This window comes from Pristiophorus japonicus, chromosome 21, assembly GCF_044704955.1.
Source record: "Pristiophorus japonicus isolate sPriJap1 chromosome 21, sPriJap1.hap1, whole genome shotgun sequence".
Lineage (NCBI taxonomy): Eukaryota > Metazoa > Chordata > Chondrichthyes > Pristiophoridae > Pristiophorus > Pristiophorus japonicus.
In genome coordinates, this window is record NC_091997.1 from 39,818,539 (window position 1) to 39,836,209 (window position 17,671).

At 41.9% G+C, this 17,671-nt stretch overlaps 1 protein-coding gene across 5 annotated transcripts in view; it reads left to right on the forward strand.

Moving 5' to 3' along the window:
• LOC139233964 (F-box/LRR-repeat protein 20) overlaps positions 1-11,174 on the forward strand; it is a 177,421-nt gene extending 166,247 nt beyond the window's left edge. For all 5 annotated transcript variants that reach the window (XM_070864674.1, XM_070864672.1, XM_070864669.1 and 2 more), the window contains 3 exons: positions 1,843-1,899; positions 5,461-5,673; positions 7,079-11,174. In XM_070864674.1, the coding sequence (XP_070720775.1) occupies positions 1,843-1,899; positions 5,461-5,673; positions 7,079-7,186 (378 nt within the window). In that variant the 3' untranslated portion in view covers positions 7,187-11,174. The remainder of the gene's footprint in view (positions 1-1,842; positions 1,900-5,460; positions 5,674-7,078) is intronic.
• Positions 11,175-17,671: the final 6,497 nt, after the last annotated feature.

The following is a 17,671-nucleotide window of genomic DNA, read 5'->3' on the forward strand; positions in this document are numbered from 1 at the left end:
CAGAATCTATCTTTACATGCCATATAAAATTGTTATTTTTTGGTGCCAGGGAATTCTAGGACCAATGCTCATGGTATATACACACTGACCTCATTCCAGCCCTACATTATTACCATTGAGAAATGAAAACTTCCTGAAGTACGTAGTCATAGTAACCAATGTCAAATCGTTACATTGTGAAATGATGTAAAATCATCTTTTTGCCATAGAATGTTAGATAATCCATGGTGCAATGTCTATTTTTGGGAGGGTGCAAAAACAAGGGACCAACAGATCACTGGAAAAATAAAGAACACTCAACTGAAAACTGTGGAACGATACAAAATTCGTAATTTCATGTTTTCCTTGCAACACATTTGTGAGGTACCAAAGCTGCTATTGAAAACACAGCTTGTGTCATGTGTAACTCGTAACAAGTAGGCTATTTTTTTCCATGTATCCTGTCTGCCTTCTGTTACTCGCCCAAGTGACTGTTCTTTCTGTGTCGGGATCACTGCTGAGCCATCATGCAGTGTGTCCCGCACCGTGCTAAGTGAAACAGGCTAAGGGCAAGATTTGGTAGTTCTCAACTCTCTGGGCCAGGTCACTGGATAGCAGCTAGAAGCAGGAACCCATGCAGGGGTACAGCAGAGTAGTGGTTATGCTACTAGACTCGTACTCTGGGGAACATGAGCTCAAATCTCATCATGACAGTTGAAAATGTGAATTCAGTTTTTTTTTTAAAGTATGGAGAAAAAAAAGCAGCTTTCCGTAAAAGTGACCACAAAGCTGTCCAGATTGTTGTAAAAACCTAACTGGTTCAGTGATGTGCCTTCGCCTGGTCTGGCCTAAATGTGACTCCAGTTCCACACCTCTTCATTTCCCTCTGAGGTGCCCAAGCAAGCCACCCGGTTTATCAAACTATGGATGGGCAATAAATGTTGGTCCTTCCAGTGACACTACCATCCTGCGATTCATTACTTTAAAATCTTGGGCAGTCCCTCGGAGTCGAGGCTGACTTGCTTCCTCACTAATGAGTTGTAAGGTGACTGATGAGTCCAATGCGGGACCTACAGTCTCTGTCACAGGTGGGGCAGAGGGTGGTTGAAGGGACAGCTGGGTGGGTGGGGTGTCGTGCGCTCCTTCCGCTGTTTGTGCTTGGCTTCCGTGTGCTCCCGGCGAGGTGTTTGGTACCTTCCCGGATGCTTCTCCTCCACATTGAGCGGTCTTGGGCCAAGGATTCCCAGGTGTCGGTGGGGATGTTGCACTTTTTCAAAGAGGCTTTGAGGGTGTCCTTGAAGCGTTTCCTCTGCCTACCTGGGGATCGCCTGCTGTGTCAGAGCTCTGAGTAGAGCGCTTGTTTTGGGAGTCTAATATTGGGCTTGTGGACGATGTGGCCCGTCCATCGGAGCTGATCGAGCGTGGTCAATGCCTCAATGCTGGCGATGTTGGCCTGAGAGAGAACACTGACGTTGGTGTTGACTTTAAAATATATAACTTGACCCTCCCCAAGGAAATGGAGTTGTTTTCTTCCTGGCCCACCACCTTGCTAACTCGGCACAAAACAGCTATGCACTGCTCATTACAGAATTATTCAAAGAAGAATAAATAAAGACAAGGTGTCAAGTTAGAAAGGATAACAAAATAATATTTGGCATTGTCTCAAATAGTAATCTTTGTGGAAAAACATGTGATATTTGCCCTTTCTATCCCCTACCAAAAAAGTCAGTATTACTTTTCCAACAAAAAAATTGGCATGTATCTATTGGAAGTGCTGACCCTGTGTAAAAGCAGATGTACTGAAGCAACAAGTTTCAGTGTCCATGTTTGGTCATTCAATTTACTTCTGTTTTTCTCTGACAGATTACAGACAACACTTTAATTCAGCTTTCCATCTATTGCCCACGGCTCCAAGTACTGGTGAGTAGAAATAGAGAGGGACATAGTAACAGGAGTACGCCATTCAGCCCCTTGAACCTGTTCCACCATTCAATTAGTCATTGCTGATCTGTATCATGACCCCATCTACCCTCCATGGTTCCATAACCTTTAATGTCCTTGCCTAACAAAAATCTATCAATCTCCGTTTTGACATTTTCCGTTGACCCCAGCCTCAACAGTTTTTTGGGTGGGGGTGGGGTTAGTAAAGAGTTCTAGATTTCCAATACCCTTTATATGTAGAAGAGCTTCCTGACATCACCCTGAACGACCTAGCTCTAATTTTAAGGTTATGCCCTCTTGTTCTGGACTCTCGACCAAAGGAAATAATTTATCTCTATCTACCCTATTAACTCCTTTAATCATAAAATAGGTTGGAATATGTTCATCAGCAAAAATATTTGATCTCCAACCTTTGTTGTGCTAATACAGCACTCTGCCCAAATTTTGTTATTAAAAAATTGCATTCTTAAGAGGTTCTTGTGCAATTATTGTATTTTGATGTGCTCTCAAAGCTTTAATTTTCACTTTATTCTAAATCAAAGTTCTATTTTACAATTTGCAAATCACCGCGATAATTTCAGTGCCATGTTTTAGATCTGCATTTTATTTTATTCCTTTGCCTTTTCTCTTTACCTCCTCTTTCTTTCCCTGTCCCCTCCCATGCCAAGTATGTGTAGGGGCTACTAAAACTGGGAAACTGTTCATTGCAGAACAGTGGTAAGCTTCCTGCTGCTTGTCCAGCGAAGACCACTCTGCCCATTGGGGCATTGGCTTGTAGTGATAACTGGAGCCGAATAGCAGGTTTAGCCTTAAGATTCCATCATTGTTTTAAGCTCGCTGGCTAGTCAGCAGCAGCATCTTGGAGCACTGTGGACCTGTGTGACTCAGCTGTTGGATTATTAAATCTGCTGCTCGTTACAATCTATCATTATCAGACATGTCATGTCCAACTCTACTCCAAAGAAGCCCTGCTTACACTGTATAAAAGGGGACGAGTTCACAGTGGCAGAGGCCTAGGCTTTAGATTTGACTATTCTAGCACATTTCTGGCTGGCCTCCCACATTCTAAACTAGGGGTGATCCAAAACTTGGCAGCCTGTGTCCTAACTCGCACCAAGTCCCGCTCACCCATCACCCCTGTGCCCGCTGACCTACATTGGCTCCCGGTTAAGCAACGTCTCAATTTCAAAATTCTCGTCCTTGTTTTCAAATCCCTCCATGGCCTCGCCCCTCCCTATCTCTGTAATCTCCTCTGCCCCACAACCCTTCCGAGATATCTGCGCTCCTCTAATTCTGCCCTCTTGAGCATCCCTGATTGTAATCCTTCAACCATTGATGACCGTGCCTTCTGTTGCCTGGGCCCTACGCTCTAGAACTCCCTGCCTAAACCTCTCCGCCTCTCTACCTCTCTTTCCTCCTTCAAGACACTTTTTAAAATCTACCTTTTTGACCAAGCTTTTGGTCACCTGCCCTAATTTCTCCTTATGTGGCTCGTTATCAAATTTTTAATCTTATAATACTCCTGCGAAGAGCCCTGGGAGGTTTCACTATGTTAAAGGCACTATATAAATACAAGTTGTTCGAATATATATTTGCCTGTATATATTTTTTTGCTGTCCCTCTAACTCTGCTCTGTTTGTGTTTCATTAACGGTTTTGTTCTCCTGTGTTCCTGCTAGTTCAATTTACGATTTGCTGTTGTTGTGATCTCAGTTTTCCTAATTATGTGCGATTATTCTACTGCAGTTTCTACTGTAATGGCTCTCTCTTTTCTATGGCACTGACTTTTAGGATTTGTTCTCTGCTTGGTGTGCTGTTTTCCTTTTTCTTCTCCTTTCCCATGGACAACAACTGCTGGAAGGCAAAGAATTTTGAAATATTTGGAGTGTGACTAAGCATTCTTTGCAGGAAACCTTAATTTGGTAGAAAAACAAATTAGCTCGTCACAGCAGTGATTAAGACATTTTAAATAGGAACTTTGGGTACCTGAACTTAACAAAAAAAATATTTCTACACTTGAGGATTTTGTGCTTTGGAAACTAGGTGTAAAAAAAAACAATTCAAGTCCTGGATTTTAAATCCCTCCCTGGCCTTGCCCTTATCCCACTTGAATGCTCTGACTCTGACTCTGGTTTTATCGTAGAATCATAGAAAAATTACAGCATAGAAGGAGGCCATTCGGCCCATTGTGTCAGTGCTGATCGAAAAAGAGTTAGTCAGCCTAATCCCACCTTCCGGCACAAGGTCTGTAGCCCTGTAGGTCACAGTTCTTTAAGTGCACATCTAAGTACTTTTTAAATGTGGTGAGGGTTTCTGCCTCTACCACCCTTTCAGGCCGTGAGTTCCAGACCCCCACCACCCTCTGGGTGAAAAAATATTTCCTCATCTCCCCTCTAATCCTTCCACTAACTACTTTTAATCTATGCCTCCTGATTATTGACCCTTCTGCTCAGGGAAATAGGTCCTTCTTATCCACTCTATCTAGGCGCCTCATAATTTTATACACCTCAATTAAATCTCCCCTCAGCCGCCTCTGTTCCAAGGAAAGCAACCCAAGCCTATCCAATGTATCCTCATAGCTAAAGTTTTCCAGTCCTGGCACCATCCTTGTAAATCTCCTCTGCACCCTTTCTAGTGCAATCACGTCCTTCCTGTAATGTGGTGACCAGAACTGCACGCAGTACTCCAGCTGTGGTCTAACCAGTATTGTATACAGTTCTAGCATAACTTCCCTGCTCTTGTATTCTATGCCTTGGCGAATAAAGGAAAGCATTCCGTATGCCTTTTTAACAACCTTATCGACCTGTCCTACCTTTAAGGATCTGTGGACATATACTCCAAGGTCCCACTGCTCCTCCACACCTCTCCGTATCCTCCCATTTATTGTGTATTCCCTTGCCTTGTTGACCCTCCCCAAATGCATTTTGCAGATTGAATTCCATTTGCCACTTTTCTGCCCAACTGACCAGTTCATCGATATCTTCCTGCAGTCTAGAGCTTTCCTCCTCACCGTCAACCACACGGCCACTTTTTGTATCATCTTCAAATTTCTTTATCATGCCTCCTACAGTTAAGTAGAAATCATTAATATATACTACAAAAAGTAAGGAACCAAGGACTGAGCCCTGAGGAACCCCACTAGAAACAGCCTTCCAGTCACACAAACTCCCCTCAGCCATTACCCTTTGCTTCCCGCCACTGAGCCAATTTTGGATCCAATTTGCCACTCCCTTGGATCCCAATCTGCTTTTACTTTTTTGATCAGCTTACCATGTGGGACCTTGTCAAAAAGCCTTGCTAAAATCTATGTAAACATCAAATCCCTTCTGCCTCGCCACTTCTCTCCCCGCCTTCTCAAAAACATCTCAAAATTTGCTTTTATTCACCTCTCCTAATCCTTCCCTTCCTGGCCTGGAATTGGTTTCCTCTCTCTCTCTTTCTCTCATTTATTTCCATTTTCTGAAGTGTGTCGGGACCTTTTCTCTGGTGAAGTTACTACACAAGTGCAAGTTACTGTTTATAATGCACTTCCCCTATGCAGAGTTTGTCACACTGTGAGTTGATCACTGACGATGGAATCCGCCATCTTGGGAATGGGGCGTGTGCTCATGATCGATTGGAAGTGATCGAGTTAGATAACTGCCCACTGATCACTGACGCCTCACTTGAACATCTAAAGAACTGTCACAGCCTGGAGAGGATAGAGCTGTACGACTGTCAGCAGATAACACGTGCTGGGATCAAGAGACTCCGGGTAAGACTGCTCTTCCCTCCTGTGTGTTTGAGCCATACTAGTTTCATGTGTTAGATTACGACTGCTATCTTGTTAACTGTCTACAATCTCAATCCATCCCACACCTGATACTTAATAGATTTTATGGTATCCTAGTGAATCTTGATTGGTGTTTCTCATGCAAGTCAGAGGATTAAGTTTTAGAAGGACAGTAACGTTACACTGTGTAAAGTACAACGTATTATTTTGCTCAAGTGTGAATGTGGGCCCTCCAATGTCTAATTGATATGTAAACATTGGGTGAGTTGTTTCAAGGGTTAATTGCTGTTCAGGCTGGAGATCGGGCCTCTTGTTTTGTTGGTGGGTAGGTCAGTTGAGAGCCTGCAGATATTCTGGCTCTGCATATTATGTTCCGAGAGTTTTTCTGTACATTACAAATGACTGCCCAAGTGTGAGCAGCATAGGTATGAAAGGGGTAGGTATAAAAAGGACAGGCGATCAGGGGAAGAACAGCAGCTAAATAATTTACAAATTATGTGCCGATTGATCTAAAATAAACACGAGAAGAAATCCAAAACGATTGATATCACTGGGTGACTAACACCATCTAGTGGTACTGGTCAGCAACTACAACATGACAGGCAAATGGGGTTTTGCTATTATAAAGTGTTTATGTACTCTCCATTTTAAAATGTTGACATATATATGTTGATATTAGAAAGAAAGAACATGCATTTCTATAGAGCCTTTCGTGATCTCAGGATGTCCCAAAGTACCTTACAGCCAATGAAGTATTCTTGAAGTGTTGGTCACGGTTGTAATGTAGGCACAGCAAGATCCCACAAATGGTGATGTAATAATGACCAGATACTCTGTTTTAATGAGATTGGTTGAGAGATAAATATTAGCCAGGACACCAGGGACAACTCCCCTGCTTTTCTTCAAAATGGGATCTTTTACGTCTTTCTGAGAGGGCAGAGTGGGCCTCATTTTTTACTCATCCCAAAGAAAGCATCTCTGACAGTACAGCACTCCCTCAGTACTGCACTGGAATGTCATCCTGGATTTTGAGCTCCACTTTGTGCGTTCATGTCCCACTTCAGAATCTTCTGACTCCGATGCCAGAGTTCTAACCACTGAGCGACGGCCTCGCCCCTCACCTTGGGGATTCCCTACCTAAACTCTCTGCCTCGCTACTTCTTTCTCCTCCTTTAAAAGCATAACCAATAATTGCGACAGCAGAAAGTGGGTAAATGTGCACAGGAAGTGCATGCCAAACGCATGTGAACTGATGACATTGCGCCTTGTATAGCATGCTATTTAGACAGAATCTGCGGTTAATGAGAAAGTTGCGCTATTTGTCTGATTTCAGTGTGTTCAGTTGATGAGCTCGATTTTGACTTGTCGCTCTTTTTTTAAATTGCAGACACATTTACCCAACATCAAAGTCCACGCGTACTTCGCTCCAGTGACCCCTCCTGCATCAGTGAGCGGTGGTCGCCAGCGTTTCTGCAAGTGCTGCATCGTCCTATGACACCAGCTTTTTTTTCCCCAAATCTATTTAAATAGCATTAGAATGGAGACGATTGAATGCGTCATCAGTGGTGATCCTGGTGCATTGTGGGACTGTGCAGCCAAGGGCTGTCCAATCACTGTGGCTGCGACTGATCACATGGTTAGCGGGACACGCGGGTGATGCCTATGTCAGTGGGTGCAGCCACATACTAGTTCTGTCACTGTATGATTCAATTCAGAGATTTCCCAAGAATATGGATAATTTATTTTTTTTAAATCAATGTTGGATTAAAAAAAAAAAGTTTTGGTTTTCATGTATTGCAGTGGGGAAAAATCTTAAATTTACATACTTGTTTCTGAATGATCTAATCCAAACCAGCAGCACACGAGTGCTGTGTGACAAAACAACCTTTAAACTGTGCACTAACCCTTTTGCCCACTAGCGCCCCTCTACATGGGAAAGGAGGGGTTTTATTGTTGGTCCAAAGCCACAGCATATCCCGTCGTTCCTCCCATGGAAGGGAGGCTGTCGGATGGCGTTTTTAGCTCTGCAATTCACAACAGTTTCTTCAGTCTTGCACAGCTTGTCCCAGACCTCTCTGCCTTGCACAGTAGCGCGGTTACCATAGCAGCAAGCTGACTAGGTTTCTTCTGTTAAGGGAATATTCTCGCCAATTGTCTCCTCTCCCCACTTGAACACATTGACTCCTTCCTTGGAGTATGGTTCCTCAGGTAACTGATGCCTTCAGTACTGCGCACAAATAGCCAGTGTTAATGTGTGAGTTGTGACCATGAGTGTTGGCAGGGCTGTGTGAGCATGGTTGGGGTGGGGGGAGGGAAATGGTTGGCTGGATATAGTTCAGACACACATCCTATCCTCATTTGACACGTGTGGCTAGGGTTGCTGGGTAGAAATGCAGGGCAGGAGCCCAAGATGAAATTCTCTTCAGTGACCCTGGGCAGCTGAAACCAATTGTATTCTACCCTTCCCCTGGCTGAGATCGGCAAACGCAGCACAGACTAGAGATCAAACGTTGTATGACTCAGCTACTAGCTGGATAAACTTACTGAGTCGTTAGGGAGCTGATAATGTTTCCTCTCTGCTTAGTCATATCTCAGGTAGATATTTTGTTTTGAAACCTGCTAACATATTGTGCAATACTTGGTCAGTTCATGACGCATCTTAAATCTGTGTGTTCTGGAGCATCGGTTCTCCATTAGTTCTGAGTATCAAAAGAGGATAGCAGTTTCTGCAATTCAAAGAATACTGAACTAAAGTTCTAGTATTTCTTTAGTGATTTCTGTTTGACTAGTAACCCAGTGTCGAACACTTCCTATTTTGTGGTTACTGTTTGAGTTAAAACACTATAAAGCCATACCAGTGTGTGTAAGTTGCTTTTCCATCTTCAGAAGATCTGGAACATGCTTCTCGAATGCCAGATTTTTTTTTAAAGTTATTTGTATTTAGTTACAGCCTGTAACTAAATACAAATAACTTAAAAAAATGTTTTTAAATATGCAAAATAGACTTGGCGTCTCCTTTCAACAGTGTTCCAAGTTTTTCATTTTAAAGGTGGGGGGGGAGAGGGCACGAAGGCAAGGCGTGTCATTGTGTTTGTGTCTGACATTTTTACACTGAATTTACAGGAACTTGCTTGAAGTTCTGAGATCAGTGGTGCATTCCTGAACTAAATATTCCCTGCAAAAACATCTTGAAAGTATTCACCAATGAATGGCAACACAACTTAAACTTTAGCTTCTTTTAGCATTTTTTTAAGAACCCAAGGCCCACACCATCAGATCTGCTTTGAGTTTGTGAACACCATTTTGCTGAGGGCAAAGTTACGCAAGGAAGTGAGACATATTATGGGCTGGGCTTTGGAAGAGTAAACGCTGGAGCAGTTTCTATATTTATGGCTTGGCTCAGCACTGTTTTATCAGTGAGTCTGGAATTATTGACAAGTCATTCAAGTTTATGAATGTAAAGGCACAATGTCTGTACAGTGATGAACAGATTATGCCATGAAACGTGAAGGTCATTGAGCCCAATCCCTCCAAAAACACCCTTTACAAATCAGTCATACAGGAACACAATAACAGAGCAAATAACTTATTTATTTCAGTAGATATATATTCCCTAGCAGTTATATGGAAGATTAAAGTAATGGTAAAATTATAGATGATAAAATTAGTAGTTTTCCTGCAACTTGTCTCTCATTGATGTACAGGTTCTCTTTTCCTAAATTTAGTTTATTTCTTTCCTTGTTTGCTCTTCCAACTTTTTTTTACAATACATTAAAAACTAATCATCTTTGTGTCTTTTCGACTAGTTAACATCTGATTTGTTTTTAAAGATATCCAGCAGAACTTTCCTCAGGGATGCTCCTGATTGACTGCTGTAACTTTGGTGAGAAATCGGCTGAATCCCATTTACATGTATGACCGGGGTTTACACTGATCCTCTGCCAAAGTTACAGTAGCCCATCGAGAAAAGCAGTCAAGAAATTCCTGGCAGAGCACTTTCTACAAGTTTCTCCTCTGGCTGTTTCTGTCCACGACTGTCTGTTGGTTTTGTCTTATTTTCAGTTCACTTGAAGCTTCCCTTTACAAGTGGATTTCTCTGACTGCCTAAATGGTTAACTTTGCTCCTCTTTATACTTTCTTTTCTCTCCCTATTGTAGATGTTGCCTGTTGCAAATACTTTTGAGCCGACGGGCTTTTAAGTAACTACTGTTTGTGTCGACAGCTGATTTGCATGCCACATTCCTGACATGCCCATAGAATATATATTAAATGTCAGTGCGAATCATCCTGCACCAACTTTCAACCAGTCCTGCCTCATCCAGTTAATCCACGTCTTCCTCCAGTGGTGGGAAGTCATTTGGATTTTGTTGGTGGCATACAGCTAGTTAAAATGAAAATGGCTGTATTTTCTTCCAGTATAGTACCCTACTACATGCTCCTGATTCTGGGACTTGATGGGCTTAGGCTGTGTGAGCACAAGACAGGGTTTGAATTCTCAAACATACTGATTTTTGCTTGACCCTTACGTTCAGTGGTTCCAGATTAGAATCTGATCTCCTGATCTGATCTAATCGATGTCCCTGCAAATTGTTTGTCTATTGTAGGCACCTTAGGATGTTTTACTATGTTAAAGGTGCTATAAAAAATGCAGGTTGTTGTATTGTATAGCCTTTTACTTCTGGCTAACTCTAGTCAGCTTGCAGGCACCCACAGCTGCTGTAAATGGCGCTTGCGTCCATTCATCTAAAGCTCTTGACTTGGCTCCTGCTTGTGCCTTCTGCTAGAGTAACATCCGGGGCTGAACATCAAGTAAATTGGTGGATATTCATAGCTCACAACAGCTATCGTCACTAATCTAACACCAGTTCTATCAGATGCTTTTCTGTGGCATAGCCTTCAGCATCTCGTGTGTGGTTTTGTTGTCCCGTTTGCATTGAGCATTCGCTGTACATTCCCTGCTGTGGTCTGGCCATTAGCATCTGTACAGATCTTCTAGGAGTCGAGGCACATGAATGGAGTTAAGATACAGATCAACCATGATCTTATTGAATGGCGGAACGGGCTCGAGGGGCTGAATGGCCTACTCTTGTTCCTGTGAGTTGTGATTCAAAGCTTCTTACCTGATCAGAATCTAGTCTGGTTGGACATCCATAATAAATAAGTTAGTCTTGAATCAGTGCTCTTGCAGGAGTAAAGGGACGGAACTTTAGGGGAGTTCTGGATAGATAAGGTGAGAGGAGCTGAATGGCCCCCCTTGCCCCATTATTATCTTGTTAACAGTAGTCTGAAATAGTACCACAATGATAAATTTGGTGAATGTATCAATCATTGGTACATTTTGTACCCATTATTGATCATTTCCAATAGATTATGGAACGTCACAATTATTTCCAATGGAACAGACATGGTCCTGCTCACCAATGGGGCATACACATCAAAAAATGCATCTTTAATCAATGTACACCTCCAGGGTTGCTCGGGGAGGGGGGGTGGGGGTGGGGTGGGGGGAGAACAGGTTGAGACAGCCAGCAAAATCAAAAGATTTTGACAGAATCAAAAGTTGAGCTCCTCATTAACCTAATGGAGAGCCATCATGATGTCTGCCCAGAAATGTCTCAGAATTGTCCTGCACCATGGTATCGAAATGTTGGTGGGCCAACTGTACCACTTGCGGTTTGGGCCTGTTGTACCAGATGGGTACATCTGCCTGAGACTGACACTTGTTGATTCCTGGCTGGGTCATCGCTCGAAACGTGTGGTCCAAGTATTGATTAGCACTGGCAAGTACTAAAATAGTGCTGCTCTATTGGGCCAGTGCAGACCTTGTCTGCTTTTTTTTTCTTTGGGCCTGTCTTTTATCTGATCCTGGAGCATTCTGTGTGATGGGGTCTCGGAACAGGCGAAGAAGCCCAGATAGTTCTGGCAAGTAGCAGAGAAGTGTTTGGAAGATACGCACCACAGACATTGATCCCTGCCATCAACTACAGTAAAAGCCCGACTGCACTTCATTGCTTAAAGCCTTTTTGGGCTTGGCTAGAAGTTTTGGATATAGTTATGATGGGTCAGTGCTGACTAATGCAAGAACAGATACTGCTGACTATCAGGTGATGAATGGGGTCACCAAGGCAACATGACATAGAGGGATTTAAAAGTGAAATAAACTACAACAGCAAGAGCTTTGAAAATTGGAAATTTGAGACCGGGACGGACTCTTGGAGAGTGGGAAAGGTTCCCTCACAATTCATAACATATCGATGTAATGCAGATGCAGTAGAACTAATGGGGAACCTGTGCTGCCGTTCCCAACACTTGCAGGGTTTTCAAGTGCATGTGAGTGGAGGATGTCATGGCCCTCAGTGCCAATGATGTGTGGATTCCCTGGTAGGGTGTGGAGGATCCTGACTCGAATGTCACTTTCTCTCTGCATTATAGGACGTGGCAATTTCCAATACAGCTGACCTAATGTACCTGCATGTGACCCCATACAATGTTCACACTCTCCGAAATTTTCTATTTTCAAAGCCCTTGCTGCTGTAGTTTATTTCACTTTTTAAAAACCCCCTGAGTCATGTTGCCGAGGTGACCCATTCATCGCCTGATAGCAGTATCTGTTCTTGCATTAGTTTATTAAGTGACAGTTCGTATGATCCTTTAATTAAAATACTTATGGACTGTCACATCTTCCTCTTGGAGTCTCCTGTGCTCCAATGGGCGTGTGGCTTTACACGGTTCCAGCACTGTGAACTGCTGTAGCTGTTGTAGAAGAACTGATGAGGACTGACTGGGTTAACAAAGGAAAGTGAATAATTATGTAAAAGTGTTGAAGAATAGAAACCCAAGACATCAGGCCACCTTGTATTGCATCATGTGTTGGCCAAAATGATTGCAGAATGAGGGTGGTTAGGGTGAAGTGGTCTGTGGAGGGGGGAGGGGAGCAAAGTATTATAAAATTACTTCTCTATACCTCCTAGATCAGAGAAGTGGAAGATCTTGTCTGACAAAACTTCTTTGCAAAGTCAACAGTGAGTCATGTTCCTTGCAAGACGTGAGTACAGCGTAAAATGATCTTTGCGGTTGAGTGCAAATTTGACAACTTTCTGAAGATCACTTTATCGGGGCATAGGGTATGGAAATATCACATTGTTATAGTTGCTGAGTGCTCTATTGATTTGACGGTTAAGGCACAGTTAATGTAATAGGAGATCTAATTTGTGATTTGTCTGTGCTGCGCTTTATGTAGGACACAAGTATTTTCTCGCATTGTTGAATTTACATAAACAAAATAGCCCAAATTACTGAATTAACTTGGTAATCCTGCTGAGTATCCAGTTGACTTTTTGTGTTGTGCTTCAACTGTCCAGCCTATCCTGTACTTAGCAAGTCAGTAACCTTTTTATCGAGGAATCTGCTAGTCTTAATTTTTAGCTGTTAATTACCATGTCCTTGTGAAACCAAGCAGTAAGGTCATGGATGGAAATTGTAAATAATCCACAGTGAAACATAGTTTAAACATTTTAAGGTTAAACTCACTTTTTTTCGTTGGGGTTGTAGGGTTTGGGCTGAAAAGAGAGCCTTATAATGTGACATTACACATTAGAGAGTAATAAACTTCCATTTTTAAAATGACAGTACCTGTCTTCTGGGCCAACTTAAAGCAAGATCTGAGGTGTTGCTGTTTGCTGTATTCAGCATGATCACTGCAACTTTACATGTGTAGCTTATGAAACATTTGAATATTTTTAGATCTTGTGTGGAAAATAGAGGGATTTATTGATTTTTAAATCTTTCCTATACTTCAAACTTTAACGACATTTGTTGAGGCAGTTGAAGTGAACAAATTGATGCAAAAAATTTAATGTTTTTATTTTTCAAATTATGAATTAAATGGATTCATAATGAGAAAATGCACTGAAATTTTGATTGGAGCAAAGGCAGTTGAAGCTCCTGCCATGATTTCAACCTTTAATTCTAAAATTTAACTGACGCCTGCCTACATTTTCGGTTGCTTTAAACTTCCAATTTCCATTGGTTTCAATGGGACAAATTCTAGTTTTGTTCTCTTCTCCAACCCTCCCCCAAAAAATCTTAAAGCAAGAATGGAAAATTTAATCTAATGTACTGGATGATCAACTGGGTCTGGGACCAGGAAAGGGAAATATCAGGCAGGGGTTTCCTGTTTCTGACTGCCATGCTGTGATCTGTTCTTGAAAGTGAATGTGGGTGGATGTTGAGTGAAGAGAGGATCAGGCTCGACTGTGAAGCCCACCATATTCAAATAGCCTGCGGCAGCTTGGACATGTAGAATGACCGCTTGGGTGAAGGAACTGCAACCTTGCATGAGTCAAGTGTTCAGGAGAGGAGTGGAGAGAACTGACAAACGGAAATCAAATTTAAGATTATAAAATGTATCTTCTGAGATAAATAAGATGACCTTGCTGTAACGAGTAAATGCAATGCGATGCAGAGAGTGGGTGAAAGGGTTACCCGGATCAGAAGAAAAATGACTACCTTTTTAAAGCTACAGCATAATCTAAGGAGCTGAAGCATTGTTTTAACATGTCAGATGAAACAGTGCGGTTCATTTTATTTATGCAAAGAAAAGGCTACTTGAAGAAGAAAAATCATTTTAAGACTGTACATATTTTGTAAAAAGGAAAAAAATTTTTTAAAAATTCAATAGGGTGATGTGCGGCCTTAAATTGTCAATCATCAAGGTTATTCTGTTTATAAATTATGTGAGAGATTGAAGTCATTAGTTATTGAGGATGTGACTCCTGACGGACATGCTCTAGTCCCAGTGCCACTGCCTTGTGGGAGGGATGATGCACTTCAGTGACGGTAGTGGTTGGAGTGTATGTAAATGTGTAGAACTATTTTTCTCTGCAGTCTTTTTTACATTCGTTTTTTTTCTCTCCATGAAATGAGAATTAAACAAGTTTCAAACAAACCTGGTCCAGAGCCAGTTTATAGTGAGGCCTGTATGGTTGCCCAATAAGATGATGTCAAAGGTCATTCCCCCTCTGATGTGTGATAATATCCTTCCTTCTGTGTGGGTACTGTGTATGTCACGCCTGATGGGACTATCCATGGATTGGTTGCCATAGTAAACCTGTGATTAAAAGTTTGGTGCATTTTTTTTTCTCTGACCATTCCCATGTGTAATTTTCTGAAAATCAAATTTGAATCTTTTTTTCCCTTCCCTTTTATGTCTTTCCACTTCATCAAATTTCAACCACTAAAGTGAAGTAAAGGCTTCCAGCCGTCTCTCATTTCTCAATACCGAGATGGATAGGGTCATTGCAGCAATGAGTCCATACAGGCCTTACTAATGAGAAATAACCTGACAATTTGTGTTTCAGCTTTAAAAGAATGTGTTACATTTAAATGTTACATTTGGTAAATAGGTTGAAATCTTGTTAAATCCCTTATATATAAACCTGTGTTGTACATACTGTATTCCAATTATATTGTAATCTGTGCTAATATTCTCAAACACTGAGTGTTCATAATATAATGCCAATGTATTAAATAGTGGAGTATTTCCTTTACTTTGTCTCATTTTGTATTTTTATTTCTGAAAAAGTATAAAAATTGAATTAAGTGATCTAACAATTTAGCAATTGTATTCCATGGTTTAGAGCATAACGAGTCAATTTGATATTCCAGTCTTGGCATCAACAAGATCAAGCATTTCTGATGTAACTTTGTCATTAAGACCAAATGAGCCTGCAAGAGATGTGAAGTGTTGAAATAGAAAACCTTTCTCTCTCCATGTCGGTGATTCGGAAGCTGCGTGATGCAGTGGGTTGGAACACTGCCCGTTCATGGCTGGAGCCTGCGTTCAGATCCGGCCCAGGTTAACGGGATGAAAGTCTCTCTCTTATGGGTGCGATGTGGAATGAAATTTGGACAGTCCCAACGCAGTTCCTGATGGGCATATGCTCGCAGACCAAAAAAATGGTGCCATTAGGATTGTTGGGTGTGGAAAAATTCACACCAATGCAGTAAAGGTGCTCTTCTGAAGTTGGGACAGAACAAAGGAAGGTTGTACAGTATCTGACCTGGGAGTGCTCAACATTGACACTGGGTGACAAAACTGGAAAGATGTTCCGCATCCCAGCATTGACATCCTTCATCAGGAGCACAAAATTCAGCCATATATTTGAGTAGAAAGGCACATTGGAGTGATTCTAGATATGAAATCATGTTAACAAATTCCATCTGTAGCCTTCCTTCCCCCATTCCTCTGCAACACTTGTGTCTGCTCTCACTGTTCACTCATGACTGATCTCCCCGTCTGTCACCTTCAGGAGGATAGCCTCTAATTCTCTTCCTAAAATCCAAACTCCTCTCCATGTCTAATCCTCCACATGTAGTGCCTTAGGACATATTTCTATTTTGAAAGTGTTATGCATGTGCACGTTTTTTGTTGTGGGTTTGTTTATAAAGGAACAGATGCAGTGAAGCCTGTTTGGAGCCCCATAGTAGCAAAGAAAGAAAGAGCCTTTCATAACATCAACCTCCCAAATGGTTCACAGGCAATTAAATGCCTTTTGAAGTGTATTTACTGCTGTAGGAAATGCAGCAGCCAATTTGCAAACAGAATAGCCCTACAAACAGCAATGAAATAAACAAATAGATAATCTGCTTTAGTGATTAATGTTGGTTGAAGAATAAATGTTGGCTGGGATACTGGGAGAATTCCCCTGTTTTCTTTGAATAATACCTTGGGATCTTTTGCGTCCAACTGAGAGAGCAGATGGGTCCTTGGATTAACGTCTCATCTGAACCAAACCCACAATTTCTCAAGTGTGAATGAATTTTTTTTAAAAGACAGAAAGTACCATCTGATCCATTAAGCCTGGTCCCTCTAGGATGGTGCACACTTGCACACCACTGACCTACACCCTTCTCACAATTTTCTGAGAGGCAAACAAAATAGAGAAAGAAGCAAATTGCCCAATTTAGAAGAAACAGACTCTAGAAATGTTCTCTCTCTCCCAAGACAATCAACCTCCAGGAAACCACGGTAATTAATGAGTGCATTTTCCTATTTCAAGCTGCTCTGCAACTTGCTGTTTATTACTTGAAATGTTCTCCTCCTTCAGCAACCCTTATTGTATTTTTCAGTAATCTGTTATCAGAAGACATTCTCGGATGCTTCCTGGTATATAACTTGCATAATTTGATATGTTATCATGTTCCCTAATTCTCCCATTATTTCAAATAACCAATCTCATCCAAAACTCTGCTGCCCATATTCTAACTCATACCAAGTCCTGCTAATTCATTCCCCCCCCCGCCCCCGAGCTCGCTGACCTACATTGGCTCCTGGTCCAGCCGCACCTCCATTTTAAAATTCTCATCCTTGTTTTCAAATCCCTCCATGCCCCCTCCCCTCTCTATCTCTGTAATCTCCTCCAGCCCAGAACCTTTTGAGAACTCTTCACTCCTCCCAATTCTGGTCTCTTGTGCATCCCCGATTTTAATTGCTCCACCATTGGTGGCCGTGCCTTCGACTTTTCAACTCTTCTCCTTTAAGACAATCCATAAAACCTATCTCATGTGTCAAACATTGTTTGGTAATGCTCTTGTGAAGCGCGTTGGGATGCTTTATTATGTTAAACATTACAGAAATGCAAGTTGTTTGTTTTAAAACCTTAATCATCTCATCTAAGACTGCGCTTCTCAAATGAACGCAGCCCAACTTCTGCAGCGTAACTTGACGGTTAGGAACCCTGAATGGGTATCACTTTGCCCTCCTGTCTTCTCCCAAGGCCTTGATATCCCTGCAATGTGTGGGGAAACCAGAACTTGACATCATACTTCAAATGTGGGGATATCAAAGTCTTGTACAGCCCAAGTTTAGCCACCTTGGGTTTTAAGATGCAGTACAATATGAAACTATGTGCTCTTCAAATGACCATGCAATGCTGCTGTGAGGCTTTAATTTTTTATTCATTATGGTTACCAAGTCTGT